This window comes from Poecilia mexicana, unplaced genomic scaffold (genome assembly GCF_051168715.1).
Source record: "Poecilia mexicana isolate PSO_F unplaced genomic scaffold, ASM5116871v1 scaffold_9, whole genome shotgun sequence".
Classification (NCBI taxonomy): domain Eukaryota; kingdom Metazoa; phylum Chordata; class Actinopteri; order Cyprinodontiformes; family Poeciliidae; genus Poecilia; species Poecilia mexicana.
This window is the reverse complement of record NW_028263378.1, coordinates 22,550,609-22,565,616: the sequence shown is the minus strand read 5'-3', so window position 1 is coordinate 22,565,616 and position 15,008 is coordinate 22,550,609. Positions and strand designations below refer to the sequence as shown.

Here is a 15,008-nt window from a genome sequence, read left to right as displayed (position 1 = left end):
TTCCTGGTTAAAGATTCTCACACCACCTCCTGGTGAGGATCTGCACTTGCAAGAAATATATGAATCTGGTTTCATGTACACTTTGGAGCCAGAACTGTGCATGGACTTACTAGCGATTTAACATTAGAGATGGCATCATGGTTAATGTGATGGTCAGCAATGTTTTATAACAAGAGGACATCCAGTCTGACTCATTTGGAGTCGCTCTGCGTGGAAATGTGCCTGTGTTGACTTTCTGATTTATGCACTGGCACAACAACTGAACAATTTTACATAAAATCATTAGGTGCATCTATTCAACAAAAATAGAGACCCAAAATGGCACCTTATTTATAATTTTTCCGGCAGTGTTTCCTGCAAGGCCAAAATGGCCACTTTATGGCCAGATCCTTGAACCACAAACCACAACTATGGTAATATTACTTTAAGTATACTCTATTTCCATGTAAGTAGCTGTAAATAATAATAATAAAAACTGCTTACATGCATCTTAGTGACCTACAGCAGCAATAAAATATCAGCTAGAAGCAAGTAAAACACAGTTATCATCTCGTTCATGCAGTGAGTTGTCTGTCCTCTACGCTGCAGAAAGATGAAGATTCACTACTTTCAGTAACTTAGATGACTGTTGGAAAATATTTGGTGGTGTAGTTGGAGGTGTGGAAGCTAACAATGGGACAGTGACATGTTGAAATGTGAAGTTTATGTATGTTCACGGTAGCGACAATAGCTTACACCCATTCGTTTGCTGAGACGACAGTCAATGTTGTCTGTAAGGCTTCACTTCTGAATAACCTTTTTCATTTTTCTAACTTCAGATTGTTAACAGATAAGCCAGTTGCTTCCCCAGTGCTGTTGCCGAGGTTTTTGTTGAGTTGTAGAAGACAGAGTTGGTAAGACTGTCAAATCATGAAAAAACTACAACAAAAGTCCTAAAACTGCAGATGTTGTTCAGTAGCAAAAAGATATTTACACAAATGTATTGTTTGTTTATCACATGTCATATTGTTACCTTGACATTCACCCACATCATCGCATTTCACATGTTCTCCTGTTATTGTGTCACGATCATAATAATGTATTTGTTGCAAACTAGCAAGCCCACCACAGACTGTGCTCCAGACTTTCTGCAGTGGTGTGTCATGCTTTTATTCCCCCCCTCCACCCCATTAAGTGCAAACTGGTAGCAGCACAAGTGGCAGGCTTGATTGAAATAAAGGGGGATAGTTCAGCTGATAAAAGTCCAACATGTCTGAGACAGAAGATAGAGTCTAGAGACCAAAAATCTCCAACACTGTGGCACTAACTCCTGCTTTTATAGAGGTACTAATGATCAGCTAATCAAATGCTTTTATGAGCAGCTCCTATGCTGCTACATTTCCTCTTGAATCTAATAGAAGCAGAAAGAAGATATTTCCTTACACACATTTTAAATGAATATCTGTTTAATAGTTAATAACAAAGTTCTGCTGTACACTTTAGGTTTCATTTAAAACATTTTTGAACCAACTCAGCTGACTGAAGTTCTGATATGAAAACCCACAGAGTTTTTCTTGTGACATAACAAACTCCTAATATCCAGCGTTATGCATAGCCTAATGGTTCATGCATGGGAACATAAAAGATTTCCCACTGAGCATGGACCAGCTTATGCAGCAAAGTTAGCGTTTGATTTGTTTCTTTCAAACAGCTGCACGTTTGTATATTTTACTAGTAAACTTAATTTCCAGTAATTTTACGTGCAATGCTGTCCAGTTGAATGGACACGTAAAAAAGAAAATGTCCCAGGGGATGATTGGAAAAGAAAATCACAACATAAATTCTGCGCAAAGAAAAAAAAAAGTTTCTCAAACAGTTTACAAAGAGTTGCTCATTCATCTGCACACCTAACCGATGCATTATGGCCTGATTTAGGAACTTTATCCTTCCTCTGTGCGCGCAGCAGATCCGCTGTGGCAAGAGGGGGAGAGAAGGAAGGAGAAAAAAGGAAAGGAAAAAAAAAAAGGAAAAAGATTTGACAACATGGCGCACTTTCCTTGACGAAAGTTTCTCCTGAACAGCGAATGCAGCTCAGTTTTTCGTGGACTTCATTTGGCGCTTATCGACCATCTTCTACGACGCAAAGAAGACTTTCTTTGGACAAACTTTGAAGCACTTCTTGTTGCACACAGACACACGCAAACACACACAAAAAAAACCTCGACACTAAATCTGCAGAGACTGGGATGGGATGAGACCGATAAGCCGTTATACAAACACACGCAGTCAGCCAGGATGGAGAAGCAAGCGACTCTGAAAGAAAAGGTAAACAGCTTTCCAGAACAATGGCTTTGCGCGTTTTTTTTCTCTCTCTCTCACTCTTTTCTTTTGGGTCCGTTTTATTGCTCCGTGTATATTTTTGCTCCGCATCCAGGGGAGAAAAATTCCAAAATGACCTCGTAAAAATCTATCGATTTTCCAGCCGTGCGTCCTGGGCTGCGCAGTGGACGTCTGGGGACTACTGGAGCAGACACTAAACAGCATGAAAGGGTTTTGTTTTATTATTAACAAAAAAAGGGCCAATCGTGCAAAAACACGTATTGTTGTCTTAGAAGCTTGCATTGCTTTCATAGTGTGTAGCAGAAAGTTGGTTCCCTCATAATCCCCTCGATCTGACCTCTCTGTCTGCATGATTAAGTCTGAGTGGAATTGAGTGGATCTCCGTGTGATCACGTTGGAAGTATGTGTGTGTTTTGTGCTCTGATGTGTGTGTGTGTGCATGTGTGTATGTGTGTGTGTGTGTGTGTGTATCCTGTGTTGGTGCAGGCTCTCATTATCTCTCCCATCTCCACCCTTCCTGCCAGTGCTGCCCACATACAGAAGGCAGCCCCCAGTGTGCTGCTGCAGATTCCTCGGGAAGGAGAAAGCTGCATGGGACCTCTGATCTATTATAGATCCCTCTCCTGACACTTCGCTGGGTGCATGTTGGCATGGGTGACGCCTGCAGAGCGGATGCCACTCACCCGCTGCGTATGTGTGTTTGCTCCAAGCCTTAAAGTCCACCATGGAAACAGCACAGAGCTTCCAGGTGACCTGCAGCTCTACTGAGGCGTTCACCAATGTTCACATGCTCGCCGTCCAGATAGACCAGCGAGCCCTTTGAGTAGCACCGATGCCGCATTGTGACTTTGCTTAACGTTGAACTCACTTGATCCACAGAGCTCTCATTTCAGCGGGTCCTCTCTCTCTCTGTGGGCCTCTGGAAGTAATTACCAAGCTTGCCCTATCCCACAATTCAGCTGGAGGAGGTGTGGTGAGAAAAGAGGTGCAGTGGACGCTGGCTCCAGAAATGAGAGGCCGAAGATGGATTTCTGGATTTAGTAACTCTCAGCGAACGTTTTAATGTTAACAACGCTAACCTACATTGTGCAATCAGTCGGTTATTGTGCCGTCGCTGGAGACCTAGAGTCAGGTTAGCTGCTCCTCCTGCTCGGAGAGGGACTGAGGCAGCAGGGATAAACGAAACGCAACAGCACAGGAGGACTCAGGTTGAGCCAGGAAGGAGGAAATTCGTCTGTGTCTTTATTGGGTTCAGTTTTACTCTGCCGATGCCTGTTTGAACAGCTGGGTCCAGATAAATACAGTTTAACAGATGTGAGCAGCAGAAGCACGTTGAAGTGAGCTGCAGTTTCAAGAAATTTTTAAAATGGGTATTTTTATTGCGCTACTATAATCTCACACAACGCTTCTTTTCATGAATCACATGGCAATACAGCATGGCATGGAGGAGATTAACCCATAGCTCTCTGCTGAGGTGTCCAGGAAGCCTGGGCTGCTTTCATGGCAATGTTTAGTTTGACTGCATTGTTAAGATAAGATAGGATAAGATATACTTTATTGTCCCCTAAGGGAAATTCATTGAGAGCAGAAGTGCAAGATACAGACAATAAGATACTGACATAAACGTACAGTACAGATCATAAGAATACAGTTTGGACCGATTTAAACGATTTAAAACATCAGTACCACCTAATAAAAGTGAATATATAAAATAAAAACGACTTGAAGGAGTGCCATAAAAGGCCTTCCCTGCCATCCTCTGAATGCAGCGTTTTGCTGATGGTAATAATTCGTAGTCACCGAACAGGATATGGGATTGTTGACTGGGGTGTCTCTCATGTTCCCCTTAAAAATGGTCTGTAAAGCATCTTAATTATTAGGTCAGGCAAGTTTATGATCCAATCAAGCACAGGGATACTGTGGCCTTCAAAGGAGGAATTTGTATTTTTGGAAAAATGAAACCAATATCTCCATAACCATGAAGTTTCCCACTTAGGGAAGATACTTTGGACATGGTTGAAAAGTGTCTTAAGTCATGAAGGTGACAGTCGTAATCCATGATTCGGATCTGTCTTTATGTGGTTCTGGGATGGACGGTGTCGTGAACTCTTCAAAATGCAGCCTGCGACAGACACCAGAAACTGGCTTGAGTAAACTGCTAGGGGGGAGATACAGAACACGCGCTCAAAGTATCACAGAAATGGTTCACCAGACACAAAATCAGCCTTCTTCATGAACACCGGAGAGAAAGTGCGTTGGTGAACGAAGCGAGCAAAAGAGAGAAACTGGGATGTGATGATCTCAAGAGATTGGACAAAGAAGAGTAGACAAAGACTTTTTTTACTTCAGTTTTGAGAAATGTTTTTTGGTGAAAACGTGTGTGGTGCCCTGACCGCAAAGGGGATTATTCAAATTATTGACCAGGGTGCCAATAATGGTGCTGGCTATGACGTAACGTAAAACAAACAACAAAAATTAAAGGTTTCTTAAATGTTCAGTGAAAGATTGTGCAACTTCAAAATCATGCTTATTGTAGCTTTATGTTTAGACGTTTTGCTAATTTTTACAGTTGATCACAATCAGTTTCTTGGCAACAAAGAGAAATATTTCATAACTAAAGTAATCTTAGACTCTTTTAAAGTCTGTTAAATTTATTTAGAGCAGGACATAACTCATTTGAAAAAAAACCCATTAATTTGTAGATGAAAAATGTCAGAATCTCCATGTTTCTATCAGCAACTTTAGAATGTCAATAGTTAAAATATAGAAACCACTGTTTTGTTTCATTAACACCTGAATATAAGTCTAGAATTTGGCTTTTTTTTTTAAAAATTTAACTGGAGATCTACATTTGATGCGAGACGAAAGGCTTAATTTGTGCGACTCTCTTTGACGCCATCCTTCATTAACATTCCCTCACACTTCAGCTGCTGTTTGTGTGTCAGTGGACAGCAGGCGTTTTGGCAGCCAGAGCTCAGCACTGGAATATCCAGGTTTATTTGGCTGCTTGTTGTGGTTTTACCAGAAGGCTCGTTGGAGCACAGCCTTTGTTAACAAAATTAGTTTCACCTGTGGTCCTGGGAAAGGGAAAAAAAACACAAAACCAAACAAAACAAAAAAAACCCTGCTATGTTCCTTGTTGGCACTTTTTCTAGTCAAGTTAATTCGTCTCTCTTTCTATTTCTCCAGTTTTCTGTCTTTGGTTCTCGGACAGCGGGAAGGCCCATTCGGTGCGTTGCCGTGGACGACGGGTCGAGGAGTGCACTAAGCAAGGCTGAGTTCATGGAGAAAGTGCGGCAGAGTAACGAGGCGTGTCAGAGGGGCGACTTCCAGGAGGCAGTGCATTTGTACGGCGATGCTTTGCAGGCCGACCCACAGAACTGCATCCTGTACAGTAATCGATCAGCAGCGTTCCTCAAGCTGGGCCAGCACCAAGCAGCTCTGGAGGATGCTGAAAAAGCCTGTGGGCTCAATCCCAAGTGGCCAAAGGTAAGGATTCCTGCTTCACTTCCCACCCCCCCAAAAATGTATTAGCAGGGGTGTGACCATACACTTATATCACGGTCCAGGACTAAACCGAGTTATTGGGTCATGGTTCAGTAGAAGTTTGGTACAATAGCAAAATGAAGCAAATGCAACGACCAAGTACTCGGTTTCTTTCACACTTCTAACAGGGAACTCTACGTTAGCAACAGCAAATAATGCCGAATTGTGTGGTACAGTTGATAAGCTGGTAATTTCTTTAAAATTAAAAACTGTCTGAAATTCTTATGCAGTTTAAGTGAAAGAGAAAGTAACAGTCCTGTAGTTGTGTGCACTGTATTATAAGTAACTCTGTTGTTACCTGACTAGCTTTTAGCAGTGCTCAAGAGAAATTCTGCTAAAAATAAAAGTAAACTACAGCCATAAGACTGACTTTAAATACAAACTACACTAAAAATGTGGTGAACAATCTGAGGACTCACTGTGTAACCCGAAGCAGAGAGAACCAAGAACAAGTTTTAGTCGCCATCTTTCTCTGAAGTCAGAACATGGTTCTAATGATGAAACAGAAGCTAACCTTGCTACTCTCTATTTGCTAATCAAACTAGTGGAATATGCTAACTGCTATCCTCAGTGACAAGCTAACTGCTGTTAGCAATTCTAGTTAGTGTAGTTCTGTTCTTATGTGCTAATAAACATATCCACTACCAGTACTACATGTGAAAATTATTTAATGAGATCAAAACCAGGACACAGCTTTACTACTAAAGCTAGCTGTACTTTTTAAATGAGCAGAAGTCATTGGATTTGAGATTGCCACTCAGATGTTCCACTTTTTGTCCAATTTTCACTTCAGTTTGTATCTTGAACATTTGTGATTCCAAATGAAAATTGAATGCAAAATTAAAGTACAACCTTCATCCAAACATGTATGGCCAGTGAGCAAGAACTGACTTTGTTTTCTCCTTTTACAAAAAGATCAAAGTGAAAAGTCACTAATATTTAACACTCACTGACCTGATGTTACAATGTTTGAACACTAGGAGTCACTTGTTAAAAACTAATTAGTATTTATTAAGTGTTTGACAATGCCTTGTAGGGTATTTATTGTTGCTTATTAAACTTTATTTGTAGCCGCAAATATTGCATGACGAGCTCTAAAGTTTAAAAAGTAACTTCAGATTTCAAGGGTTTAAAATAAATACAGAAGCAGCATGTCGTTATATAATTATTTGGCTGCCCATTCACTCTCCCCATATCACAGCTACCACCGTGTCATTGTTCTCTAATGATGAGAAAAAAGAAGATAAATAAAAAAAGTGGTTGATGGGAGTCCAGCCCACATTTCATTACCATCCATTCGTGCACCGTTTTGGCGTGGAGTGCTTTACATGTTAGCTTAATCAACTAATTTTCTGTTGGTTAACAAAATCCAATGAAAAAATATGTGTGAACCCTCTTAATAAGTGATGTACAGACCATAAGGTTCAGTACGACTATATGTACTACTACACCTCTATCTATTAACATTTATTTTCTGGGTGTCGTCTCATTAGAGCATATGTTTCAAGAATAAAAAATCTGTTAAGCTAAGTTAGACCTTTGACCTCCACATCTTTGAAAATTTGAGCTTCCCCACTACTGCTTAACAACCGGATTTCATAATACAAAGTTACGCTTCAAAAGAGTAGCTGATGGTCGTCACTTCTGAAAATCTGACCAACAATCATAGCTCCGCAGTTGCAGTAAATCAGTATTATGCTACAAGCTAATAGGTGTGTTTTCCTCAGAAGATCAAGTCGTTTTGTCTTCAGTTGCCAGTGTTTCAAATTCCAATCACATTTCCACTCCTCAGCTGCCGCTTTGTGACGGCTGATCAATACAAACTTTTCTGGGCTCTTGTCTTTGATCATGTCCGGGCCACGAGCACTAACCTGCCATGGATTTCACATTACTCACCCACAGAGACCACTGGAGCACCGATCCCTCTCAGTGATGGAAATGCATTGATTTCATGATTTAGCATGGAGGGATACTTTTTGTCTTTCAAAAGAGAGATTGATAGTAATGTGGTGGAGTGCTATTGATGATAATTTGTCGCTGCCAGTGATGCGTCGGGGGCCACCTCCTCTTTAAGCCGCCATTGTGTGTCTCCGGGAGCTCCGGTAGGTTTTCCTGTTCTCTGAAAAAGTGTTGAAACTGTTTCACTTTGAGTTAATTGAGAAATGTTGCAAACGCCAATCCAACGCTTTATTTCTGGCTGTGAATTTCTACTCGTGCGCTTAAATAAAATATGTCTCGGATATTTAAGAGAGATTTTATAACCCTCTTTTTTTTTTATTAGAGAGAACAAATTGTAATTGAAAACTGTAGCCAAAACAATTCAACTACTTTTTAAATATGCCATCCAAGTACAAAGAAGCCTTTGTGGTCTGACTGGGGGATGGTTGGCTTAATCTGGGTTGTGTAGCTGTGCTTTTCCTTGGATTTAGTGTCTGACAGCCTCAATGCTCGTTCAGAAGTTCGGATTATCGGGGTTGCTGTCAATGTATACCTTGACCCTCGTGTTTTACACTTTAACATGAGGCAAAGGGATTACCACGTCTCTGGTATTGGCATTTGTGCAGAGAGATGCTTAGGTTTCACAGCATGCGGTTTCTTGCATTAACACTAGGGGTCATTGTTGCACAGGAGAAGCAGTCAAATTAATTTCCTTTTTGTTTTTTTTTGTTTTTTTCCAAAGGTACATAAAACTAAATTGTCAGTGTGGTACAGATTTTATTTTTACTGCAGTAAATATTTTTAACACTTATGATGACTGAGGCAGGGATTTCTACAAGTTTCTAATTTTGACTTTTTCCACATCACTTAAGTCGGTGCTGCTTTTTGAATGATTTGTGCAGTTCTGCAATCTATTTGTCCCCTTAAATGGTTCTTCTGTTTCTGTTTTTTAGGTGATAAAATACAACCTATTGTAAGAAATTATAACCTTAATAAATACAAAAAGCAAATGAGATGATAAAAAACATTTGAATTTGATGGAAGTCCAGTCTTTTTTACACCACATTGCCCACTTATGTGTTTTTGTTTTTAGCCATTTAGAGACTGACTTGCTGTTTTGCTGTGGATCACTATTCTGCATTGCAAGAACTCTAAGGTTATAGTCACAAACTCGCATCATGCTTCCAGGCTTTTCTTGCTGAAGGGTGAATTCATGAATTACATCAAATCGCCTAGACCACAACACTACTACCATGTTTTACTGTATAATGACTTATGACTTTGTTTTTCAGAAATGCTATGTTGTTTTTACACCAAATGTAGTACTACACACTCTCACACACCTTACAAGAAGTTTCACTTTGTCAGTCCACATACTGTAATATTTTGCAAAACTCATGGGGGATCCTCAATGTTTGTTTTTTTTTTCCACAGATGGATCTCCCTGTTTTTTGTTTCTTTTTTGGTCTAAATTGGTTTTGGTCTTGAAGGTTTGTTATGGGCTAAATATCTGACCAGTTTTGTTCTATTGTTAAATCGTGAACACTTACATTAGCAGAGGCATCTGTGGCCTGAACCAGCTAGTAATTTATTGATTCTATAAGTTAGGAAGCACTCAGGCCGGGTGGTACCAAATGAAACTGAAAAATGTGATTAATCACAGGTAATTCATAATCAATCTTAGAGGGGTAATTATATTGTCACATGAGCTTGGTTGGTTCGGATAGGGCTTTTAAATTGAGAATTATGCGGTGCGTTTACTCACATTGTCTCCGTCTTAATTTAAAAAGTATTTTATGATGAAACATTTACGTATGACAAAGCAACAAAAGTCAAATAATTGAGAGCGGTAAATACTTTTTAACTGCGTCACGTCTCTGTGCATTAAGCTACATTCTGCATGAGTCGTCTATGAGAATCAATTAGTAACGTTGGTCTGGCTTGGCCTCTTGGAAAGCAAAGCCTGGATGTTGTGCAGTCCATCTGCTCTGCCTGGATGTTTAATGAAGAAACAGGGATTAAATCACAGGAGTGTGCTGGCATTCAGATCCTGCGCGAGTACATAATATCATCAATCATACCTCCCCGCGACTGCACTCCTGCGCTGGCCCATCAAACAGTGACAGGCGTGGCGCTGCCGCCCCGAGCACGAGCGAGCGGGCCCACCCTCCTGAAGCCCACAGCCAGCCTGTAAAGGAACTCCCCGTCTAATCTGTCACCTCTTTGTGCATTGACTGCCAGAAAACACATTCTGGAAGAAGAAGGAAAATGTGTGGTTAAATGACCCAAGACAGCTTTAGGCCCCTTTTGTGCCTCTCCTTCTGACTGAATATAAAAAGCTTAAATGGAACAAAATAGAGTGCTGTTTCACAGACAAGGGGCGCACACGTCTGTGTCTGCTCACACTCGGCCCTGCGTTGGATGGAAAATCTGTGGCGTATGACCGAGCTTCTCTTCCTGCGCCTGATTCATTTAGAGGTACAAAAGGAATGCTGCTCTTGCAGACTCTTGCACTTCGGCGTTTTGATTGATGTAAGAATCAGCCATTTATCTGTGGCGGCGGTGGCGGTGGCGGTGGTGGGGGGGAAGAAATCTCAGCCTTAGTTTGCTCTGAGTGCTGTGCTCTGTAATTCTTTGGTTTGCCTCAAGTGTCCTTAAGGTTCACATCAGTGATCAGGAGGACTGCGCTCTTTCTAGACTGAATCCCAGCGTCTTCGTCACCTCCGTCTGGTCCCTCCCTCTCGATGCTGCTGTTCCAGTGACAAGTTAAACAAACAGCCCTCTCTGCTATCAGGGCTGAGCATTGACAGGGGAGGTTCAAGGGACGCGGAATAAAAACCTGGCAGCGCGGCGCCAGGGGAAACATCACCATCATCTTCATAGCTTCTGATTATGGCCTATAATGGCGCTTATCAGGGGGCTTTCTGGCTTCTTAAATCTTCCTGCCAGAGTTGCAAATGAAAGCCACTAATAATAAGGGGCGAAACACCATCAGATTCTCAGATGAGGTTCCAACAGATTTTTTCAATGAATGCCATCATCTGGATCAATTTCTGTTTTACCCACCGTAAAATATCCATTTACATCCCAGCGGAGGGGCGCTGGGTTTAGCGGAGACAATGGCTGTTTGCACTGGAAAAGGTCACGGTGTGCGGAGCGTTGAAAGTGGACCTTAATTACATCAGCACCATATCCAGTAATTGTGCAGGGAGTGGGTGCTGACGCCCTGGTGGTGCATAAAGCCTCTGTTTCTTGGTCTGCCAAGTGATGCTGCTGGATATTGTTTTAAATGTAGGTTAAAAGCAGCATCGCTTTCAGTGGTCCTGAAAGTGCAGGACCAAAATTGTCAAGCACTTTCAGGTCACAATTTGCTTTAGTTTTTTTTTTTTTTTTTTTTCAAAAAATGCAAAAATAAACTTACAGTTTCATGTTTTAATACAACAAATAGTCAATTTACTTTGGCAGAGAATTGATAAATTATTGTAGGACCTTATTTTGTGTATTTTGGGTGAGAAAACGTTTATAGTTTGTGCTCAGCAACAAGAACAGGACATGGGACACTCTTCCTCTAAAGCACTTGCTGTGTGTAATCAAGTTTAAGAAACGAGCTCACTCAAATCTACTTTTCAGTAAAAGTTGATTGATTTCTGGGCTTCTGCTTATTATTACTAACTTAAAATGTAAAAAATGTGGTTAATACAATAGTAATACTTAGTGTTTAACATTTTAGGAAGATTTTGACGTTGGAAAAGTTTGTCTTTGGAAAAAGTGTCCATCTGCTTGTGGTGGGTGAGCCACATTTGTACAGTTCATGAACTGGGGCCATAAGCCTCATGAAATCATGAAAAGCGCTGCAAATGTCCCCACAGGCCACACTTCACACCGCTGATATGAGGAACCAGAAACAAACTGCATGTGTTTGACTGGACAAGCTTGTGTTTTAGCTGCTGTTGCCGGTTTTCTTCTTTCTACCCTCTGAGGTATAATGTCCGTCAGAGAACTAAAACATTTATCATCTCATCTCAGCATGTCTAAATAACACAACAGCTTTATGTCATTGATCACCCATCTGCATTTTTAAACATGTATTGAATATATCCTGCAAAAATATTTATATCTCTTGATCTCTTCCACATTTTCTAACGGTAACATTTCACATTTTGTGTTTATTGTATTCGCTGCATATTTTTAGATAGCTTTTCCACGTGTACGTTTATGTTTAGTCACCTTACTGCTGATTCCCCTAGAATAATATCCAGTGCAATCTTTTGCCTTCAGAAGTGATGTAATTAGAAAAGAGTCCAAATGTGTGTAATTTCATATCAGGATAAATACAGCTGCTCTCTAAAGGCCTCAGAGCTTTGCTATAAACATTTGTTGTAAACTGAAGACAAGGCAGGTTTATTTGCTTAACACCATCCATATCCAAGGCAGTCCAACGTATTTTACAGGGCAGGCAGGTGATGTTTTAGAGCTGCAGTATGCAACGTTTATAAACAATTTTATTGTATTTTTTTGCATAATTATTAAAACTGGCACTATGTTGTTAATGCATTGTATGTAGGGATGAGTATTAATATTTTTCCCTCCATTGCTCTCCCGTTGTAACTTTGAATTTTGACTTAAGTTTCAGAATTAAATCTGCATGTTTTGCATGTATGCATAGCCATAACTAATGCATGCATAAATATTGCAAGTACTTTAGGCAAATGTAGTCTGTCTTGGTGAATTATTTTGAAAATACGGATGTTGAACTCATACAGTTTCCTACGGTTGGAGCGGTGTGATTTCTGAAGATTGACTTTGGCGTCCGGCAAAAAGGCTGTATAATTTCTAATTTTGGCAGAAGGCTTTGCAGACGTGAGCCACACTGCGTTGCTCACATGTTTACATATTTACTGCAGAGGCTGCATCGTGGCATTAAAATGGGACTGACTAAGCATAGCAATGTTTTGGATGTAAAGTGAAAGCAAAAAGTGTGAAAATCTGGACCATACCTTAATATTAAAAACAACCTGGATTGCCTCAAGTGAAGGAGCTTAGGTAATTACAATCTTGTCCATCAATGGTAATTATGGTGCTTCCTGGGCATGCGGGAGTAAAAAAAGCTTAGTGAAAAAGCAGTCCGTTTACTGTTCGGTCCTCATCTGTGGTCATGGTTTAAGTCTTACGGACAATAGAACAGGGTGCCGAATACAAGCACCAATTTATTTCCTGTTAGAACTTAAACATATAGAAAAGACGAGGGTTCATGAGGAAGGTGAACGTTGAGCTACTAGTTCTCTGCATTAAAAGGAATTAGCCATCTTGGTTCATCCTACGGAGGAGAAGACTTGGAAAAACAATGCATCCCCTTTTTCTCCTGGAGATTCTTTGGATTCCCAGAATGAACTGGAGTGTTGCCTGGGAGAACGGCACCTGGATTTCCTTCCTGTGCCTGTTGCCCAATCTCAGATAACTGGAATATGATAGTAGACTTATTGGATAACTATCTATCATAGTTTTGAATTTTTTTAAAGGATTTTCTGGCACTTGTGACCTTTTATTGAACGATAATTTGACAAGAAAGACGTTGGAGAGAGGCGGGAAGACCAAATGAGCCAAGACCAGGAACTGAACCCAGCACAGAGTGTCTTAAAGGATTTAGCCTTTGTATAAGATGCACCTTCACCTTATCTGTAATGTAACATTTTTTGGGGGTGGAAATAACTAACACAAACTATGTTTCCCTTGTCTGGATGATATTGACGAAGTGGAGCCATTTTCAGATGTAGGAGAACAAACAGCCCTTCAGAGGAGGGCAGCACCTGCTGCTCCCTTAGTTGACATTAATGGCTGTCCAACAATCCGCTTTCAGTTTCCAATGTAACCATTTGCCACTTTAGTCAATTGGAGGTGAAAGTCCCGCTGTTTTAAAATTAGACACTCGTTACAGCATCAAGATATCTTGCAGCGCAACAACCACTTTGTCTAGACAGAAGGATATTACCTGCCAACGTTACTTCAAGCTGGATTGACACACATCTGTGGAGACAGAAACACAGCAGTGTCTTTCTTCTAGATGTATATGCTGCTTAAAGCAGTGAATAATACATCCTGTTACCCAAGGGACAGAGGTTTGTTCCTCCATGTGTCCTCAGCCTTTCCTCCACAACAAGTTGTTTACAGTGCATCACGAAAGGTTAGCCTCATCAAAACTTAAGAAAATGCTAATTTGTCGTGTATATTTAGCCAAAAAGAAAAAATAAAGTTTCCTGAAGGAAATATACTATTAACCAATCCTGAGTAAATTTTTTTCTGCACTTCAACTTATTCTGCAACAGTTTGCAACTGTTGCTCGAGGCAGAGCCACAACTCTGTTGCAAAGTTATTTACGTATTTGTAGCCACTTCAAAGTGCATCTCGTAGTGTGTGTGTCGAGAACCTGAGCAGCAGGAATTCTCACAAATCTACTCCTGGATAAACTTCATTACAGTCCTGTAATTAAAAAAAGAAGCTAAGGAATGACAACGCAAAGGCAAAAATCTCTATCTAAATCATCCTGTGGCACTGAAATGGGAAGAAATGAGACGAGCTTGACAGAGGTGGAGTGAAAATGATAGACTCATTATGATTTTATAGCTTAAAGAAATATGTTGGGCTTCAATAGCCTAGAAATTCCAGCATAAAGTCCCAGATTTAAATCCTTCCCTGCTGCGCGTGATAATGAAACTGCATATTATATTCTGTGATTAAAGTCATGTTCGAATTTAAGAGTGCAGAGAAGGAGAAAAGTCAGCTTACAACGTGCATGGAAAAATAAATCACCTTGGCCAAAAAATGTTATGGTATTCTATAATTTTCTGGTTCCATGTTTGACATTTTGAAAATACACTGTTATTCCCCACCGCCTCTCCTCTTGAAGAGGTGGGCTCTGGGATTTTTTTTTTTCTTCTTCTTCCTTTTTTTTTTTTTTTTTTTTAAAAAGAGGGAAAATCTTTCTGACAGCTTCAGTTTCCCACTGCTGCTCGGCTGTTTTTCACCAGAGCTTCCAGCGCTCACCATGGAGAGAGTGGAGTCATGAACCACTAATAAGAGGGTTCCGTTTTGCTGCAACCCAGCCGAGGCTTGACCTAATGAACAAATCAAATGAATGCCATTTAATTATAGGCCAGACGGACGAAGGGTTGGCGCTAGTGGGCACAAACCTGATATTATTTGTCTGG

The 15,008-nt window shown here is 40.6% G+C and overlaps 1 protein-coding gene across 1 annotated transcript in view; it reads left to right on the top strand.

Annotated features, from left to right (window-relative positions):
• Positions 1 to 1,628: 1,628 nt before the first annotated feature.
• The window catches only part of LOC106915971 (tetratricopeptide repeat protein 28), a 234,346-nt gene continuing 220,966 nt past the window's right edge, over positions 1,629 to 15,008 (top strand). Inside the window, exons 1-2 of the mRNA XM_088008994.1 lie at positions 1,629 to 2,304; positions 5,509 to 5,808. Coding sequence (XP_087865120.1) covers positions 2,275 to 2,304; positions 5,509 to 5,808 — 330 coding nt within the window. The 5' untranslated portion in view covers positions 1,629 to 2,274. The remainder of the gene's footprint in view (positions 2,305 to 5,508; positions 5,809 to 15,008) is intronic.